General features: G+C 47.4%; 1 protein-coding gene and 1 long non-coding RNA gene across 3 annotated transcripts in view; one reads left to right on the plus strand and one right to left on the minus strand.

Moving 5' to 3' along the window:
* SHROOM3 (shroom family member 3) overlaps nucleotides 1-18645 on the plus strand; it is a 296769-nt gene that overhangs the window by 263684 nt on the left and 14440 nt on the right. The window contains exons 5-9 of one of the 2 annotated variants that reach the window (XM_064485530.1): nucleotides 135-3345; nucleotides 9456-9529; nucleotides 13342-14157; nucleotides 15202-15717; nucleotides 18258-18408. In XM_064485530.1, coding sequence (XP_064341600.1) covers nucleotides 135-3345; nucleotides 9456-9529; nucleotides 13342-14157; nucleotides 15202-15717; nucleotides 18258-18408 — 4768 coding nt within the window. The remainder of the gene's footprint in view (nucleotides 1-134; nucleotides 3346-9455; nucleotides 9530-13341; nucleotides 14158-15201; nucleotides 15718-18257; nucleotides 18409-18645) is intronic. The other variant, XM_031471167.2, reaches the window with a different exon arrangement.
* Nucleotides 9522-18645, minus strand: part of LOC105091607 (uncharacterized) — a 42909-nt gene continuing 33785 nt past the window's right edge. Inside the window, exons 3-5 of the long non-coding RNA XR_010380839.1 lie at nucleotides 11096-11155; nucleotides 10409-10467; nucleotides 9522-9898 (exon numbers count right to left, since the gene is read on the minus strand). This is a non-coding gene — a long non-coding RNA (uncharacterized LOC105091607). The remainder of the gene's footprint in view (nucleotides 9899-10408; nucleotides 10468-11095; nucleotides 11156-18645) is intronic.

Raw genomic sequence — 18645 nt, forward strand, 5'->3', positions numbered from 1 at the left:
TATGGCCCTTTCCCTGACCCTTCCAGAAACCAAACATCTTGCACAAGAGTACATTTATAAGCTGGGTCCTGTGCCTGTAAGCCTGCTGAATGCTAGCAGCTCAGTGCTGACTGCTTTGCCTCCCTCTCTTCCAGCTCCTCTACCAGTGACCTCTCCAACTATGACCATGCTTATCTGAGGCGGAGCCCTGACCAGTGCAGCTCCCAGGGGAGCATGGAGAGCCTGGAGCCCAGCGGAGGATATCCGCCCTGCCACCTTCTCTCCCCGGCCAAGTCCACCAGCAGCATCGACCAGCTCAGCCACCTCCATAACAAGAGAGACTCGGCTTACAGCTCCTTCTCCACCAGTTCTAGCATCCTTGAGTATCCACCCCCGGGCGTCTCTGGCCGGGAGCGCTCAGGCTCCCTGGACACCATTTCTGCTCGAGGTGGCCTCCTAGAAGGGATGAGGCAGGCAGACATTCGCTATGTCAAGACAGTCTATGACCCCCGGAGGGGAGTCTCGGCCGAGTATGAGGTGAACTCTTCAGCCCTCCTTCTCCAAGCTAGGGACACCCGAGCATCCACAGATGGTCAGGGCTATGATAAATGGCATAATGTTCCTCGGGGCAAGGGAGCGCCACCTGCTTCCTGGAGCCAGCAGTGCCCCAGTTCTTTGGAGACCGCTGCTGACCACTTGCCTCCTAAAGTGGGCGCACCTCTGCCCCCGGCTCGGAGTGACAGTTATGCCGCCTTTCGGCAGCGGGAACGGCCCGGCTCTTGGTCCAACCTCGATCAGAAACGGTCCTGCCGGCCTCAGGCCAACTCTGCAGGCGCCCTGAAATCTCCCTTCATGGAGGAACAGCTGCATACGGTGCTAGAGAAGAGTCCAGAAAACAGCCCCCCCGTGAGGCCCAAGCATAATTACACGCAGAAGGCCCAGCCTGGCCAACCTCTGCTGCCAACTGGCATCTACCCGGTACCTGCCCTGGAGCCACACTTTGCCCAGGTGCCCCAGTCTTCCGTAAGTAGTAATGGCACGCTCTACCCTGCACTGGCCAAGGAGGGCGGGTACACCACTCCCCAGGGAGTTTGCGACAAGATGGCTGCCCTTGACGAGAATGGGAACCAAAATGGCTCTAGCAGGCCTGGCTTTGCCTTCTGCCAGCCCCTAGAACATGACTCCGTGTCCCCAGTAGAGAGGAGACCCGAGACTTCAGCCAAATGTGTCCCCTACAAAGTCCATTTCCCTTCAGTGCCTGAAAACGAGGAGGAGACCTCCCTGAAGAGACACCTCACACCTCTCCAGTGTGACAGCCCACTTCCCAGTGAGAGAAAGAGCTCCCACGGCAACAAGTACTCTCATTACCATGGCCTCCAGTCCCCTCAGGCTCAGGCCTGGCACGTGGGTGAAGACAAGCGATCTTTCACGCCCTCAGAGCCTTGGGAGGGGGATTTTCATGAAGACCATAATGCCAACATCCAGCGGAGGCTCGAGAGAGGCAGCCTAGGCCAGAGCATGCCAAGCAACTTTGGCAAGACCAAATCTGCCTTCTCCTCCCTCCAGAACATTCCTGAGAGTCTAAGAAGGCAGAGCAGCCTAGATTTAGGAGGGGGAGCCCAGGATGTATACCTGGATGGCCGGCCGACTTGTGCAGTCAATGCCAAGGCAGAGGACTCTGGAAGGAAAGTTGTTCCTGATCACAGGAGCCACCTGGACAGGTCAATTTCTTGTCCAAGGCCGGAGGGGAGAACTAGTGCCTTGGCTTCTTTCCACAGTTCAGACCCAGGGTATGAAGAGCCGCTCTCCCCACGCCCCCAGGAGACATGGAGCCTGGGCCGAAGGAGGCTCAGCTCCAGCAGCGCCTCGACTTTGCAGGGCTTTCAGTACGGGAAGCCCCACTGCTCAGTGCTGGAGAAGGTTTCCAAGATCGAGCAGCGAGAGCAAGGGAGCCAGAGACCCCCAAGTGCGGGCAGCAGCTCGAGTTATGCCTATAACCACAGGCCCAACAGGACATTTCCAACTTCCAATCCTTTGGAAGAGACAAAAGCCCACATCCGTTTTTCCGAATCCACTGAATCCCTAGGCAGTGGGGAGCAGCACTTCAAAAACGAGGAGCCAAAGTCAGGAGAGGCTTCCTGGCAGCCGTGTGGTCAACAGCCGAGGCGGGGTCCTGAAGGCGGCCGGGGCCCCCAACTACGGGCCGGAGAACCCACCAGGCGGGACACTCGCCTACTCCGCAGCCAGAGCACCTTCCAGCTCTTCAGCGAGGCCGACAAGGAGGCTGTCTGGCGGGACGAGAGGCCTGGCACGCCCAAGTCGCCTGAGTCGCCAGTGCCAGACGCCCCCTTCAGCCGCGCCTATCGGAATAGCATCAAGGATGCACAGTCCCGTGTCCTGGGGGCCACCTCCTTTCGACGCCGGGACCTCGAGTTGGGGACGCCCGTGGCTTCCAGGCCCTGGCAGCCGCGACCTGCATCGGCCCATGTGGCGCTGCGGAGCCCCGAGGCGCGTGTTTCCACCTCCCCGCACACCCCGCGGGAGCGGCACAGCGTGACCCCGGCCGAGGGCGACCCAGCCCGGCTTGCGCCCCCCGCCGCGCGGAGAGGGGCACGCCGGCGCCTGACCCCTGAGCAGAAGAAACGCTCTTACTCGGAACCCGAGAAGATGCACGAGGTGGGGGTCTTGGAGGAGGCCGATCCGGCGACCCCGGGCCCTCCGAGGAAGGGGCCGCATTTCGCCGAGAACTCGGTGGCTGACCGGCGCCGTATCTTCGAGCGCGACGGCAGGGCGTGCTCGACACTCAGCCTGTCCGGGCCCGAGCTGAAGCAGTTCCAGCAGAGCGCCCTGGCCGACTACATTCAGCGCAAGACCGGCAAGAGGCCCGCCGCCGGCCTCCAGGAGCCCCGGCCGCTGCGGGAGCGCGCCCAGAGCGCCTACCTCCAGTCCTCGCCCGCGACGCCCGAGGGCCCCGGCCTCGCTGCGGCCTCCAGCCTCTCCTCGCTGCGGGAGCCCAGCCTGCCGCCCTGCAGGGAGGCCACCCACCTGCCGGCCGCCGCAGTGGGGGGTGGCGGGGAGCCCTCGCGGGTCCCTCGAGATCGCAGCAGCTCCTTCGCCGGTGGCCGCCTCCTTGGGGACCGGCGCCGTGGGGACCAAGCCCCAAGAGAGCTGCTCGGTGGAGCTAACGGCGGGCCAAAGGGCCCCCAGAGGCTGGACCGGACCCCTGGGGAGCCCTCCTCGTGGGGGGCCGTGGCCGGGAGGGCTGGGAAGTCCATGTCGGCCGAGGATCTGCTGGAGCGCTCAGACGTCCGTGCCGTCCCTGTCCACATGAGGTCACGGTCATCTCCCATCGCAGACAAGCGCCAGGTATGTGCAGCCAGTGGGTCCTAGGGCTGCCTCTTCCGTCCCGGAAGCTGTAGTGCAGCTTCTCGAACCCTTCTCCCCACTTTATTTTCCTTTTACTTGCAGGAGAATAGCATTTGTTTTCATGAGGTGACACGTCTTTCTCAGTGCCCCTGTCTGTTGAGATCCTTACAGAGATACATACGGCTGTATAGAAATTTTATGCAAATACATATATTGTATGTAGATATACATATTGATATCTAGATACGTGTATCTACAGACACACACAGTAGGCCCTATATCGGTTCTGCACTGGAATGGAAAGTATTCAGAAAAATTTCAGAAAGTTCCAAAAAGCAAAACTTGAATTTGCCAGCACGCTGGCAACAGTATCCATAGTATATGCATTGTAAGTAATCTAGAGATGATTTAAAACATACAGAAGAATGTGTGTAGATTATATGCTAATACTATGCCATTTTATATAATAAGCATCAGACAGATTTTGGTGTCCGTCCCTGGAGGTCCTGGAAACAATACCCTGGGGATTCCAAGAGAAGACTGGATATAATATATACACACATACACATATATAGTATATAATATTATATAGGGTATGTAATAACTTCATTTTAGTGTCACCCACCTCTCAGTGCAAGAATTGGGTTAGGAAAAGTTAGGGATTCCCTTTTTTGGCTTTTTTGGAGGCTTTTTTTGTTTTTTTTTTTTTTTTTGGTCTATTTTTAAATTCATGAATAGAGGCTGCCTCAGTATTTTAAAGATTTTAGCTTTGTACCTTCTTTGTTTCTGTTGGACTTCAGCATTTACAAAATAGGTAGTTATTGACTTTGCTAATCCTTGGTTATTGAGTTCCAGACCCTCAACTAAGTATGCTTTTACATTTACTATATCATTAATCCTCACATTAATTCTGTGTAGTAGAATATTTTATCAACATCAAATCCATGTCTCTCTAACTTTCATCTGAGCTCTTTCTGTGCATTATCTTGGCAAGATAGGAGACTCTCAGACTTTTACATCGTCACAGAAAAGGATTTTCTAAGAAAGTCTCCCGAACCGTGCAAAGATCATGAAGTGCTTTCCACTGAAAATTTTAGGCAGAGCTAGGGAAAAACCCCAGCACACTGACTCCCAGGTGTCTATTAATTTCCCTTATTCTTGGCCCATCCTCAGGCTGTATTTGCACTGCAGATCAGTGGCCTGCCCCGTGCGTGGTTCCCTTCCCAGGTGAGAAGGTACTAGGAATTCACATATATGTTAGCACAGGGGAGAACACCCCTCCTTCCTTTGTGCCGTCTCAGATTCTGTTTTCCCCAGCAGAGAACTTAATCATTCAGCAACCATTTGTAAAGAATATGCTTTATGAAAAGGACTGTATTACAGGGTTGAAGGAAACACAAAATAAGTCTTATGCCTTTCTGGGGTTCACTGAACTGAACAAGAAACATGAACTTATATATAAATGACATGAATGGTGAATGCTCTGGGAGTGGTCATACATAACATGTTATGGGAGGGACAGTGATTAACTCTGAGGGAATCTGAGAGAGCATCTCATGAAGGAGATAGGATTTGACCCAGGCTGTAAAGGATGGGCAGGATATTGGCAAAGGATTGGGGGTTGAGTGTGGGAGGCATTGAGTTGGAGGAAACAGCTTCAGATGAAGATTCACCCATTGCTGCCTGAGAAATATGTTTGCTGCCCTGCTTCTGAAACACACATACACACAGCCTTCTGGGAGAAAATAGTGCTCCCTGCCAAGTATTTTCTATTCAGAAGTACTTTCTCCCCCGTATAAATACACACACACACACACACACACACACACACACACACACACACACACACACACACACACACACACACACACATCTACAGAGGCCATCCTCGATAGGTGTCCAATAGCTATTTTTTTCTCCCCTCAGAATGAAGAACATAGCTAATTTCCAGTCCTTATCCTACCCCTAAAACGCCTTTAAATCCATGTACGTAACATGCCATCTCAGCTAGATGGGCCTCAGAAGCTTACTGCCTAACAAAACAAACATTTTCTTCATTTCTTTTCCTGTATTCTAAAGAAAATAGAAATGTTTGCGTGAAAACCAAAACATCTGTTGTTTATTCCCCCTTACGCCAAACGGGGGAAATATTTCAAAGTGAAATACTTTATCTGTGCTGCTTTGCTCCTACCACTTCTGAAAACAGGTTATCATCCCCCGGATCGCAGCTCTGTCCTTGGGCTTCCTCCTTCACTTCTGCGCTCAGCAACCACACCTTGCTGCCCTGAGAGCTGGTCCCTGGCAAGGTCTGGCCCTCACATCTTCATACATCCATTATCTACCTTAGTTATAGAACTAGTTAAAAACAAGATTTAAACTAGTCTCCACATAATTATTGTGGTTATTATTTCAAGATATTCTTTTTTTTTTTTTTAATTTGAACAAATTCCAGGCACTTTACCATTATCGTTAAGCTTTGGTGAAGCTATTAAATAAGAATTTTTCTCATCCCAGCTTTAGAGAACTCCAAGAAATTAAGTGACCCTGTAGAGACTACACCATCTGCCTGAGTTAAACCCAAAATGTGGAGTCTGTTTCTGGTGCTGGCTCAGTCCACAGCATCTGGAACAAATGCTGCTTGCTCCTGCCAACCAGATGTTAATAGAGCAGGATTTTACCAGCTTTTGACAAGGATTCAGCTCCTTTTCAAAAGTCCATTAGTGAGGATAGTGTCTGCTTCCAAAACAAGGTCAGCATAGACATCAACTTCTCTGTTTATAAAAATTCTTCATTCTTGGGCCTGAAATGACAACTGCAGAAGGCTGCCACCATTTGAAGCCTGAGACCTGCTCACACACTCAGCAGGCCTGGGCTCTCTGTAGCCAGCTGTGATCCTCTCTGAGCAAGCAGCCTCCCTTACTGCTCCTTCAGTTTCTCTTAATTTGAAAGATGTAATTGCAGAACAAGTGGATATTAGTGATGGAGCTAAAGGGCACATCAAATTCCTGGCTATTTCCTAGTAAGAGACTTTGGAAAACTGAACCTTTTTAAAGCAGATGAGCCCTGCAAAGCTGCATGGAAAAAAAAATCCAAACATTTCTGCCTTGGAGGTAGAAACTTAAACACCTATTCATTGCATAGATCTAAAATATAGCAAAATAAATAAATAAATAAATAGTTAAAATGATAAAATATAGCAGAGGCTATAAAAAAGAAACCTTTTTTTTTTCTTTTTGAGGGGGGAGGTAATTAGGTTTATTCATTTATTTATTTAGAGAAGGTCCTGGGGATTGAACCCAGGACCTTGTGCATGCTAAGCATGCGCTCTACCACTTGAGCTATACCCTAGCCCCAAGAAACCTTTTGGAAATGCTTCCTGGTAGAGTATTTCCCCCACCCCAGATGCTGAGTTAGAGTCTCCTCTGGTTCTCATTATATTTTCAGAGACCTTCATTTCTGGTATGTAACACATTCACCATGTGATGATGTGACAAACATTTAATTGCTGAGGAAATTGCTCAATGCATGAAACTCCACAATGTTGGATGTAGGCTTGATTCTGTAAGATGCAGCTTGTAATCATTTTTAGCACCCATTGAAGCCTGGGGATAAATAACAGAATCAACTTTCCACAAGAGGCAAAGTTACAAATAGCTACTAATAGTCAAATGTGTACTCTGTGCCAGTCATCGTACTGTGTTTTATAAGCATAAAATTAACCCTACATCTGTGCAAAGGAGGAGATAGTATTGTTTTCCCTATATTATAGATGAGAGAACTGAGGCACAGAAAGGGTGAGAAATTTGCCCGAGGTAGTGGGAGCAAGGTTTTGACCCGGTCCTGTCTGACTCTAGAGGTTTTAAGTCACTCTACCATGCTGCATCCTGGAATTCAAAAAGACTGGGGATGGGGGAAGGGAGGTGGGAGTTCAACATCTTACATCCGAAAACTCCAGCCAATGAATTGATTTCATTTTAACATTTATCAATTGCTGTTGATTTACATTTAAATAACATTTTAAGATTTTTAAAAATTAATTTCTATATTCATTGTAGCAGATACTTGAAACTGATATTCCAAAGTAGATGACTATTGTCTTCATATTTCATTGGTCACAGAGACGTTAGGATATCTAACTCAGTACCCAAAGCAAGAGTGAGAAGTGGGATTCAGTAGGACTTAGGTTCATAGTTTTAAGTATACTGTGCCTAATGAAGAATAAGAACTGGTGTATTTTTAAGTCAGTCGTCAGAAGTTAGAGACAAAAACAAAACACTTAACAAATTAACAGAGACAAATACATGCTTAACAAGTGTCTGTTCTATAGCTCTATAACTGGTGTGTCTCCCATAGCCGCTGCTTTTTCCTGAATTGCCATAATAGTTTATACTTCTTGCCAGTTTGCAGAAAATCAAGTCTTCTTTGACAGTACATATGTGCCCAGTCAAAGTGAATACGTGCAACTGGAATATATCCCCCTAGGGCTTTTTACTAGGTTGGAACGGCATTTTCCTTTGTCCAAATGGTATTTCCTTTGATGGGAGATTCCCTTAATGGCCTATTATTGGGTCTAACTTCCTTTATTTTATGCATACTCACATAAATATCAAGCTCATACTGTAATTCAAAGGAAATAATAGAATGGAAATATATATTTAAACATTACTAGGTTAGGAGCTTTAAGGGGATCGAGAGGCTGTTTCAGTTAATTACTGGCAAAGCTGAACATTCATGTCAACAGAGTAGGTGGAGCGGGGAAAGACTCTAAAAGGCCCATAAGGTTTCGTGGAGAGTGGGAAGTCCCATTCCCTCTGGTGATATTTGAGCAAATCAGAAACACATGGAATTCCCTTTTCTCAAAGCACAGACATCTGATTACATCCAGCTCAGCCAGCATCCAACTTAAGATTCCAAAGATTGATCTGAGGCTTTGAGGACATGATGGTTTGAATCCTAGCTCCTCCACTTACTCATTTAACTGTGGGTGAGATACTTACCCTCTCTGAGCTGCAGTTACCTCCCCTCTCCCCACTGTTATGGATTAAATTACAGGAGAAATGTCAGGCGCCTAACGCAGCTCCAGGCACACAATCTGAGGAGCGTGAGGAACGTGGCAGTGTCTGGCACACAGTAGGTGCCCAGTGAGGGACAGTGGCAGTCACTAATGGCATTCGGGGTTGTTTCTTCTCCGAGCCTACTCCCACCTTTGGCTCTTTTTGTTTGTTTATTAGTACCTCTACCACTGACTAGGAGGGAAATAGAGAGAAAGGGGGTGAAAGCAATTAGCCCTTTAGACAGAGGAAGTGGTGAAATAAATTGCTGAAATTAAGTTTAGGGATTATATACAGATTTAATTTTTCTGTTTTCTGTCTGTCTCCTATTATCATAAGTAAGTGAGAGTTGTATCAGTAGCAACATCATTGTCTTCATCCGGGAGGGGCCTCATCAAATGAAGTGAATTTTACATGATGAAAAACTGACCTACAACCCTCTCAGGAAACCAATACATACCCTTATTAAAAACAAAAACAAACAAATAATGACTACCCTTGAAGTGTCCCCAGAGTCACTGATATTACATGTGGGTGAGATGTTTTTCCCAGAGAGAATATATTTCAACCTGATTACAAGCCAGATTCATATCTAATTCTTGAGATTTTTGCTAAATTCAATAAACTGTCCTTTTCCTGTCATCTCTCATATCTCCTTATTGCTGTTTCAACAGCTTGGCCCTTTGAATTATTTTTTAACATTATATTTCAAGTTTAGCAGTTGTTTTGAACTCTGGAGATAATTGTCATCAGATGCCTCTTGCTTAGAAAATGCCTTTGTTTGGAGAGGCACCTGGTGAGATACGCTGAGGTTCTACAACTTGTGACCTTGGGAAAGTTAACCTCTTTGGGCCTGTGTCCTCATTGGTGCAGTGGGGTTAACAGTACTTCCTGGAGCTTTGAGGGTGGAATGGGTTAGTATGTAAAAGCACCACCATGGTGCCTGACAATAAGTAGTAGACGTCCAGTAAATGCTCCTTCTCCTTTCTACCTCCACCCACGTGTGAATTTAAACACCTGTTAGTTGGTAATAATGCTTTGCCTTTCTTGTGTTTTAAGGATGTGCTTTTGGGGGACAGCAGTGGCTTTGGTCGTGTGAAGGATCCATGTTATTTGCCTGAGCCAGGACCCAGGTACGTATGTGTTTATGATGCCCTCTACCTTGTGAATGCTGCTGGAGTTAAATGTTTCTGTTCCTCTCTACCAGAAACTGAAACGTGATGTTACGATGTTTCCTAGTGTCATGTGCTGCCTTTTCAGTTTGTCTTGGCCATGGGGAACTTCATTTTTTACTTATACACGCCTTTCTCTAAGAATACTATACATAATAGGTTTTGAACGTGCTCTGTTGAGGCAGTGGTTGACTTCTTGTAAGCTGAGCCTCAGAATCGTTGTGGTTGTGCTCTTCTCAGGTACATCCTCCAGCTCTCACACACAGGGCCTCCTTGTGTGGCTGATCCCTTCCACTCTGTGCCGGAGGATCGGGTCTGCAGAACAAAGCACTAGGGGAAGAATGAGCATTTCACGAACAGCTTCACAGAGCAAGACAAATGTGCAGGAAGCACTTGGAGTAAAAAAACAAAGCCCCAAAATCAAAAATTTAGGCACTTAGATGGAAAATAGGAAAATCTTTTTTTTTTTTTTAAATTGCCATCAAAATAATTTCCCTTTGGTAGAAAAATTTAATGGACAAGTTTTTAGGATTTGAATTTTTGAACTGTTCATTTGTAGCCTAATAAGTAGAAATTTCCAAATAGAGTTCAAATAGAGTTCCCCCTGAACCACGTGCCTGTATGTAGTTTTAATGCAGCATTGAGGCACTACCACTGTACTCTGTTATTGCTAATGCAGTACATTTAAACCCTCTCTACTACCCCCCATGTTTTTTCAAGCCAGTTACTTAATTTTTATAGTATTTCATTCAATCATTGTTTCTCTCTTTTTCTGTATTCACTTTCTCGATAACTCAACCTAATACTACCAGCATGATCAGGAAGTTGGTGTTAAGTTACCTCCTTCACTGCCAAGAGCAGCCTTCTGTAGTTATGTGCTCTTGCTCCTGTAGGTGTGCCTGTAGTGAAGAAAGTAGTCAAGGTGAGGCTGAGGACTTTGGTGTGGGTGCACTAATTAAAAGCTACAGACAAGGGAAGACTAACAGTGAACAAGAACTCTGCCAAAAGAGAATTAGTCTGAAGGCTAAGGTGAAACTAAACTCAACCACAAAAAAAATCAAATAGCTCAATTACAAAAAGGACTTGAATAGACATTTCTCCAAATGGCCACCAGGCACATCACTAATGATCAGAGAAGTACAGATCCAAACCACACTCATTAGGGTGGCTACTATCAAAAAAATATAAAAGTGCAAAAAAAGAAAAAGAAAAGTGCTAGTGAGGATGTGGTGAAACTGGAACCCTTGTTGTTAAATGGTACAACTGCTATGGGAAGGAGGAAGATACAGCTCAAGTGGTAGAGTACGTGCCTAGCATGCACAAGGTCCTGGGTTCAGTCCCCAGTACCTCCTTTAAAAATAAATAAATGAATGAACCTAATTACCCCCCCCCCAAAAAAAAACTGCTATGGGAAAATGTATGGAGATTCCTCAAAAAATTAAAATCTATCATATGACTCAACAATCCCACTTCTGAGTATAAATCCAAAAGAATGGAAAGCAGTGTCTTGAAGAGATATTTTCATACCCATGTTCATAGCAGCACTATTCACAATAGCAAACAAGTGGAAGCAACCCAGATGTCCACCTGTGGATGAATAAGATAAACCAAATGTGACGTATGCATGCAGTGGAATATTATTCAAACTTTAAAGGGAAGGAAATACTCTCACATGCTACAAAAGGGATGAGCCTTGAGAACATTGTGCTAAGTGAAATAAGCCAGTCACAAATACTTTATGATTCCACTTACAGGAGCTATCTAAAGGAGTCAAATTCATAGAAAGTAGAATAGTGATCATAAGGGCCAGGGGGAGACAGAAGAGTCGTCGCTTAAAGGTATAGAATTTCAGATTTGCAAGATGGAAAAGTTTTGGAGATCTGTTTTGCAGCAATGTGGAGGTGCTTTAACACTACTAAACTGAACATTTAAAACTCTTAAAGCAGTAAATGTTATGTGGGGTTTTTTAACCACTTTTTAAAAATGCTATGAAGGGAAAAAATGAGACTAATCACTTCATTCTTGAATATTAAGATTCCTGGATACTATCAACCGATGTTTGCCTCTCACACTCTTTTATAGAGACTGAAACAAAAGCTTTTTGACTCTATTCTTTATTCTTGGAAAACAATCACCAGGAAGAAGTATACTCAACCAAATCAAGCATTTAACTCAAATATTACCTTTAAAAATCGATAGTTTAAGTATAGTTCCTGTAAACTAAGATGATTAAACATAAACTAAAAACATCCTATCAAGGTTTATTTGGGCTGGATTTTTAGAGGATAAATATTATTTTATTGTGTGTTTTAGTGATGTCTCCCCTTTTTAAAAAGCCTCAAGATATAAATATAATAAAATAAAATGAAGGTACCTGAATTCGTCCTTAAGACATCAGATTCCAGTTGTTCTGTGTCCTATTAGAGAATGCTAAGTTTAAAAATAGTTCACGGCCTATAGTCTAAACAGCAGTTGGGCAGGACAGACATCGTTTCTTCAGCAGACTTTTACTGAGAGGGTACATTGCGCCAGGTGCTGGGGATACCGAAAGAACAAGACACAGGAGTAAAGAGCACCCGCGGTGAGCCTCCTGCCCCTGGGGTTCTAGTGGACCCATCTGAGAACCACCAGGAAGTACAGAATAGCCAGTCTTGGGTATTGGGAGGTTCCCGATGAAGAAACTGCCTCTAAATAAAAAGGGTCTGTGATGGGAGGGGAGGGTTTGCATCTGAGAGGGAAAGGGGCCTCTTACTCAGCCATCTGCGTTTATAATAAAGACAAAGTAAGGGCGCAAGAGGAGCCAGTTTGGTTCTTTGGGGTCTCTTCCTTCTGGGTGCCGCGTTACCCCGCCATCCGGCACTTAGACAATTTGGTGGCAGGCCTGTGCCTGGGCTCTTACTTGGGACTGAGCCATAGCTCCTTTGGGACTCGGGTCTATAAAATGAAAAGTGCCATCTGCTCTCCAGATTCACTTGCACGCTAGTTGGGAGCTACAAATGTGGGATTTGCAAATTATGGTGGATAGCTGGAGATTTTTTTTTTTATCCTCACATTAACTGGTGCATGGCAGGAAGTGCTATAGATGTGTTTGTTTTGTTCTTTTTTTCTTCTGAACACAATAACAAAAGTGTTGGATGTTGTTGGGTTTTCCTTGGTGCCTGGAGGACAGCTGTTTAAATCAACATGCACCCTATTTGCTCATTATTGTCGGGCTCTTTCTCCAGAGGTAGTTGCTTATTAGCTCCTTAGATGTGACTCTCCTTTTCTTTTAACTTTCTATTTTAAGAAGTGGAAAACACTGGGAGACTAAGAGAAAGTTGTAAATGACACCTTTAGATTCAGCAGCCCATGCAAATGTTTTCCAAACAGACCTCCCCCGTGGGGCTCAGACCCAGAGAGGATGAGGGTGAGGTGACACTCTTCCCCAGAGTCAGGAGCTGGTTCCCAAACTAGTCTAAAAGGAGCTGAAGAAATGTACCTGCTCGTTTCCTTTCATATCCTGAAGCCTGTCCTCAAAAGCCACCCTGGGTGAGGGAGGGACAATGAGGGAGGGTAGTTAAAAGGAAATGGCTTGTGACATTTTCCTGTAAGGTGTATGCCTACCTGGGATTTCATTTAAAGTTGGTTCTTTGTATAAGCAGCCAGGGGAAGGCTTTGCAGCCCCCTGGGGGCCCTTCTCCCCATCAAATGTTTTTCCCGTCTGTGTAATGCACGTTGGGCTCAGTGTTTGCCCTGTCTTCAAAGCTAACCCTCCTGTCTGTATCCTGCTCCAGGTCATTCAGCTGTTTCGAAAGAGGCCTTGAAGAGATGCCATCGCTCAGACACCATCCCAGCCCTCGTTGGGGGAGTTCAGGCTGCAAAGCAGGTGGCAGTGCTTCCGTGGCCAGCGAGGGTCCTGGAGCTCCGGACCCTCCGAGGCCTGCTGGCCGAACGCCTTGCCCCCAGCCGCTGCCCAGTGGAGCGCAGGGGCATCTCCCAGACCCCCAGGCTGCGCCCCTGAGCCCGCTCGGCTCAGCCCCGCCTGCTCCTGGCCCCTTGAGCACTGGCAGTGACGAGCAGCAGCCTCCGCCACCCAGCACCCCAGCAGGGACCCCCAGAAGCAGCGGGCCCGGCAGCCCGGAGCGCGGGCGGGAAGCGGGAGCAGGGAAGCGGGCCTCACCGCCCTGGCTGACGCGGGCCCACGCGGTCAGAGAGGACAGAGAGGACAGCCTCCCCGGGGAGCCCGCGGCGCCCGCCTGCGCCGACCTGAAGCCCCGCACGAAGCCGCAGGACCTCCCGAGCCCCAGCAGCACTTCCGACCCAGACACGCCTCTCAGGGCCCCCAGCTCCCCGGGTAGGGTCTCCCTCCGGATATCTGAATCTGCGTTGCTGGCCTCCCCGCTGCCTCCGGAGGACTATGACAACGACGAGGTGTTCGTGAGGGACCTGCGCCCCACCTGCCAACCAGCGCCTCTCCCACCCCCGCCTCCTCCGCCCAGACCCAGCGACGAAGCCCCGGCCGACAGCCTGGACGACTTCCCTCCGCCTCCTCCCCAAGCTATGTTCCAGGCCCAGTGGGACAGTGAGGGCTACTGTGAGCCCCACACCAGGTGAGACTGCAGACTACGCCCCCAAGGGGAAGGATCTCCCTCACCAGTAAGAGGTTTCCATGCTTCAGGCTTCACGGAGCTGCTTCTGCCGGCCACAGGACAGCCCTGTGGGGGATTTTTAGAGGAGCCCAGCTCCTGAAACGTGCAGAACGGTTCACTTGTTGACCTTGGTGCTCATTGGGCAGCCAAGGGTGAGAGTAGTGAAAATGGAAGCCAGAACCCAAGAGGTATAAAGGTCATTCTGGATGTGGCAGGTTCAAGGGGTCCAAATAAACAGCATTCCTCTTCCCTGCCTGAGTTCTGAATCAGTTAAGATATAAAGTAAAAGAGAAGAGAAGAATATCACTTGCATTATCCAGAGAGCTGGTAGTGGAGAATATGAGTGTAAGCGGGCCTCCTGATACTGAGCCCTGAAATGATGAAGCAAGGTTACCTGCCTCATCACAGGCTGTGCTAGACACACATACATGCAGAGCGGGGACATGTGTGAGCATGCTGGAGGGAGCCTGGAGGCAGCCTCACTTTTTAAAGAAAGAGAAGAGGTTGGACCAGGCATGGGCTGTGGTCAGCTTCTCTTTGCAGAGTCACTCCATGCCCATAGGAAGGAATAAAGAGTAGGGCTAGCAGTCAGTCATGTGTAGAGAAGACCTCTTCTTGGACAGGGGAATGGGGAGGAAGCATTTCCCAACACACACTCCCCAGGACAGCACTAAAAACACATTGCCTGGTAGCACCTTTGTGGTAACTTCCTCTAAACACCACCACTACCCTCTGTTCACTTTCAGAAAGCTCTAGATTCTGAGAGCCACACCCACCAAAACTGAATTCCTACTAGATCCATCCCCCTTAAAAAGTCACACAACCTCCCTGTGACCAACCGGTGGACTTGGTTGAAGGTCCTTTTGAACCCTGCAGTTTCTCGGGAATAACAGCCCAGAAGCTCCTGACGTTTGTAGGAAGCTGCAGGCCTTGTGTGCAGATGTCTCCCTGGCTTCCTTCACCCCTCTGCTGACTCCTCTTCCATCTCTTTTTTAATATCTCTAGCAGCTCCAGCAAACTTGCCAAGGTGACAGTTGCCAAGGAAAGGCCCATGCCTGGTGCAGCCCATTTGGTTGATAGTCAGATACTGGCTTTGGCTTCCAGATCCCAAACTTCTATCAAGAGTTCAGAGGCCAATGAGCCCAACTCGCTCTCCGCCACCGGTGCTCTGCCTCAGCCTGCTGGGTCTCTCAGCAAGCAGCCAAGCCCAGGGCAGCCACCTCCCATCCAGACGCAACGCCTCGTCCATGACCCAGTCAGTGGGCCTCAGGGTTTAGAAAAGAATGTCAGTTCTGGTCCTCAGAAGACCTCAGAAGACATCAGAACAGAGGCTCTGGCCAAGGAAATTGTCCACCAAGACAAATCTCTGGCAGACATTTTAGATCCAGACTCCAGAATGAAGACAACTATGGACCTGATGGAAGGTTTGTTTCCCCGAGATACTAACTTGATGCAGGAAAACAGCATAAAGAAGAAGGCCATGCAGAAAATTGTCAGCTTCCCAGGATGTGAAGCCAAGAGGTAAGTCCCTGGTAATGTCACCAAAGAGACTTAAAACTGAACTCCTTCTGTGGGGGTGATAAGTCTAGGACTGCTTATCTGAGATCTTTCTCCTTCCAAAGATCCTGACCCCAGAGTGACAGTCCAGCTCAGCCTTAGAGGAGTGGGTCTGATCTCCCTAGAGTTATTTGCCCAACAATAATAGTAATAATAATTATAATTGCTATTGATACCTGTTGCTTATGTTCTCTGTGTCAAGCATTGTATTAATTTCTTTATATAAACATTCTCATTTAATCTTCACAAGAACCTTCTGAGATAGCAACCCATTTTATCTCCATTTTATAAATGAGGAAACTGAAACACGGAGAAATTAAGACTGTACCCAACCAAAGTCACAGAACCTGTGAGCAAAGGCATCTGTGTGCTCTCAGTGCTTACACAGTGCCCCTAACCCAGCACAGGTGCAGCTGCCTGCTCTCTGCCAGGGCTGCCCCGCAGAGAGCCCCACCCGGGGCAGTGCTGAGGGACGACCAGGTGGGAGTCAGCACGGCCGAGGCCTCCCCAAGGCCGAGGTGTGAGGGCGGTCTTGTAGAAAGGGTGAGAGCCTAGAGAGACAGGCTGAGGTACTCCACTGACATTCACTCTGAGGAGGTAGGGTGAACGTTTGCTCAAATCCTGAAAATCAGGAAAGGTCTGAACTGCAGTGCTGTCGTGGTTTTGTTCAGCCGTGGGCCTCGTGCCTGAAGCTCCCCCGGCAGTGTCCCAGCGCCCAGCCACGTCCAGTGGGAGGGCCCCGAGTGGTCTGTAGTTTTCTTGCTTTCAATTTCCCCTGGGGTATTGCAGTATCTTCTTGCATGTTTGATTCCCTTAAAGGACAACTATGGGAGAGATGTAGAGTGCTTTTTATTTTCTCTTAAATTTTCAGTGAAAACTATATGGATCAACAGACTAGAAGTCCACAGTTAGTGGCTTTTAGACTAAACAAAATCAGGGAGCATTTCATTTAAATTCGGGCTTGCATTTTAGAAATTTCCAGCTGATCCTAACTAAATGACTAACAGGAACACCATGTTTTGGGTTGAGGGGAGGGGAGAAAGGAAAGAGCTGTGTAGTACTTACAAGCTGTCTGTTATGTTACTGGAAGCTCTCCTGATACAAGGCCTCAGCAGTCCCCTTGTCCAGCCCCTCCTTTTTCAGATTTGGCAGAGGCTAATTGAGGAGAAGTGGCTTATCGAGTGTCATGTGTTTAGCAAACATTTCCTGAGCAGCTGCCATGTGCAAAGCAGTCCAGTGGGTCCAGGTGGGACCCCCAGAGGAGTCTCTATGGATGTGCCAGTCAGTTCACTAGGGGTGGTGGTTCTCCGACCACTTGCCATAGGAAGACCAAAGTCATTTACAAGTACGTCCTTAGAAAAGTGTTTCCTAGCATTATCATTGAGAACAGAAGTTTAGAACCGATGGTCACGTAGCTTTTGTAGCACCGAGAATTTCCTGAGGAATTTCAAAAGGATGGCAGGTGGTGCCACCTTCTGGTAAAAATGAGCATTGTCCTGTTGTGCATGAGATTGCGCAGAAAGCCACTGCGAGTTTTAGTTAATCAGATGCCCAAGAAGCCCATTTGTTAGGCAGTGAATGTATCTGGGGGGAAATCATTTATCAGAAGGCCTTTTCCCCATTTTTTTCAATGAACTGAATTAATGTAACTATATTGTTTAGAGGAATAACCTCATCAAATAGGAAACTAGTCAGAATGACTTTTTGGTGGTTCTTTATTCCTTATTAAAATGATGGTCTAGATGTTAAATAACGTCATAAGGTTACCTCTCCAAGAGAACCTAATTACACCTATAGAATTATCCAGTGAATAGGATCTGACCTATAGAGTCTGAAAGGAAGCTTGGTTATAGTAAAACAAAGAACACTAGTTATCAGGTTATCAACTTCCAGTTTGCTCTCCAGCCTTGCAACCCCCTTGCTGTGTAATCAGCGAGTAGAGTTTACATCTTGTATTCAATCGTTGTTGATCGGCAAGCTCCAGGTTTCCCAGGCATACATGGAGCCTCAGGCTTACGTGAGAAGGAAAGTTGGTGAGTGTCCAAGCAACAATTACAGTAGGCATCCGAAAGATTGTGGGTAACCATGGAGGAGTAGAAAATAATTAACCTCAGACCTGAGATTTGTGTAGCACCTTGAAAATAGTTTCGCATTGACTAAGTCATGGTTCCTCCTTGTTATTCTGTGAAACAGGGAGTCGGCTTCATTCTGATATTTATCACACAAGGAGAAACATGCAGAGAGGGTAAATGTCATCTGGCAAGTCTCCACAGTCCTGACTCCCACTCCCCTTCCCAATACTGCCCTCAGTGGTTTTCCTGCCTTCAGTAGCCCTACATGTAGTCATCAATGACTAGTGAATATTTCTTAGCTAGTTCATCCTAACTTCTGGGAAGATATTGAATAGAACTTGTTTACACATTTCTGAATGGACAGGCTCGTAGTGGAATGAAGCTTCTGTTGTGTGCTGTGTGTGGCTGTACTTTTTGTTCTTTCTGACCCAGGAGTGAAGACAAGGAAGCGGTGGGCAGGTTGGTCAACTGCCCTGCCTACTACAGTGTGTCTGCTCCCAAGGCTGAACTTCTGAATAAAATCAAAGATATGCCAGAGGAAGTGAATGAGGAAGAGGAGCAGGCAGATGTCAATGAAAAGAAGGTAAGGAGAGAATGGGGACCTTTGCTCTGCTGCCCTTGGAAAGACAGTTGAGGTCCTAGCAGGGTTACGGGCCTCTTCCAGCAGGAGTGCAAGGGGCCTGTCACATCACTGACCTTGCTCAATTTGCAAAGCACTTGGAGCACTGGCCTCACAGCTCTCCTGTCATTTTCGTTTTTACAAATGCCCAAAGTGAAGGTTAGGGGGATTGAGATATTTCCTAAAAGTCACATGGCTGGG

The sequence above is a fragment of the Camelus dromedarius genome, chromosome 1, assembly GCF_036321535.1.
Source record: "Camelus dromedarius isolate mCamDro1 chromosome 1, mCamDro1.pat, whole genome shotgun sequence".
In the NCBI taxonomy this organism is placed as follows: domain Eukaryota; kingdom Metazoa; phylum Chordata; class Mammalia; order Artiodactyla; family Camelidae; genus Camelus; species Camelus dromedarius.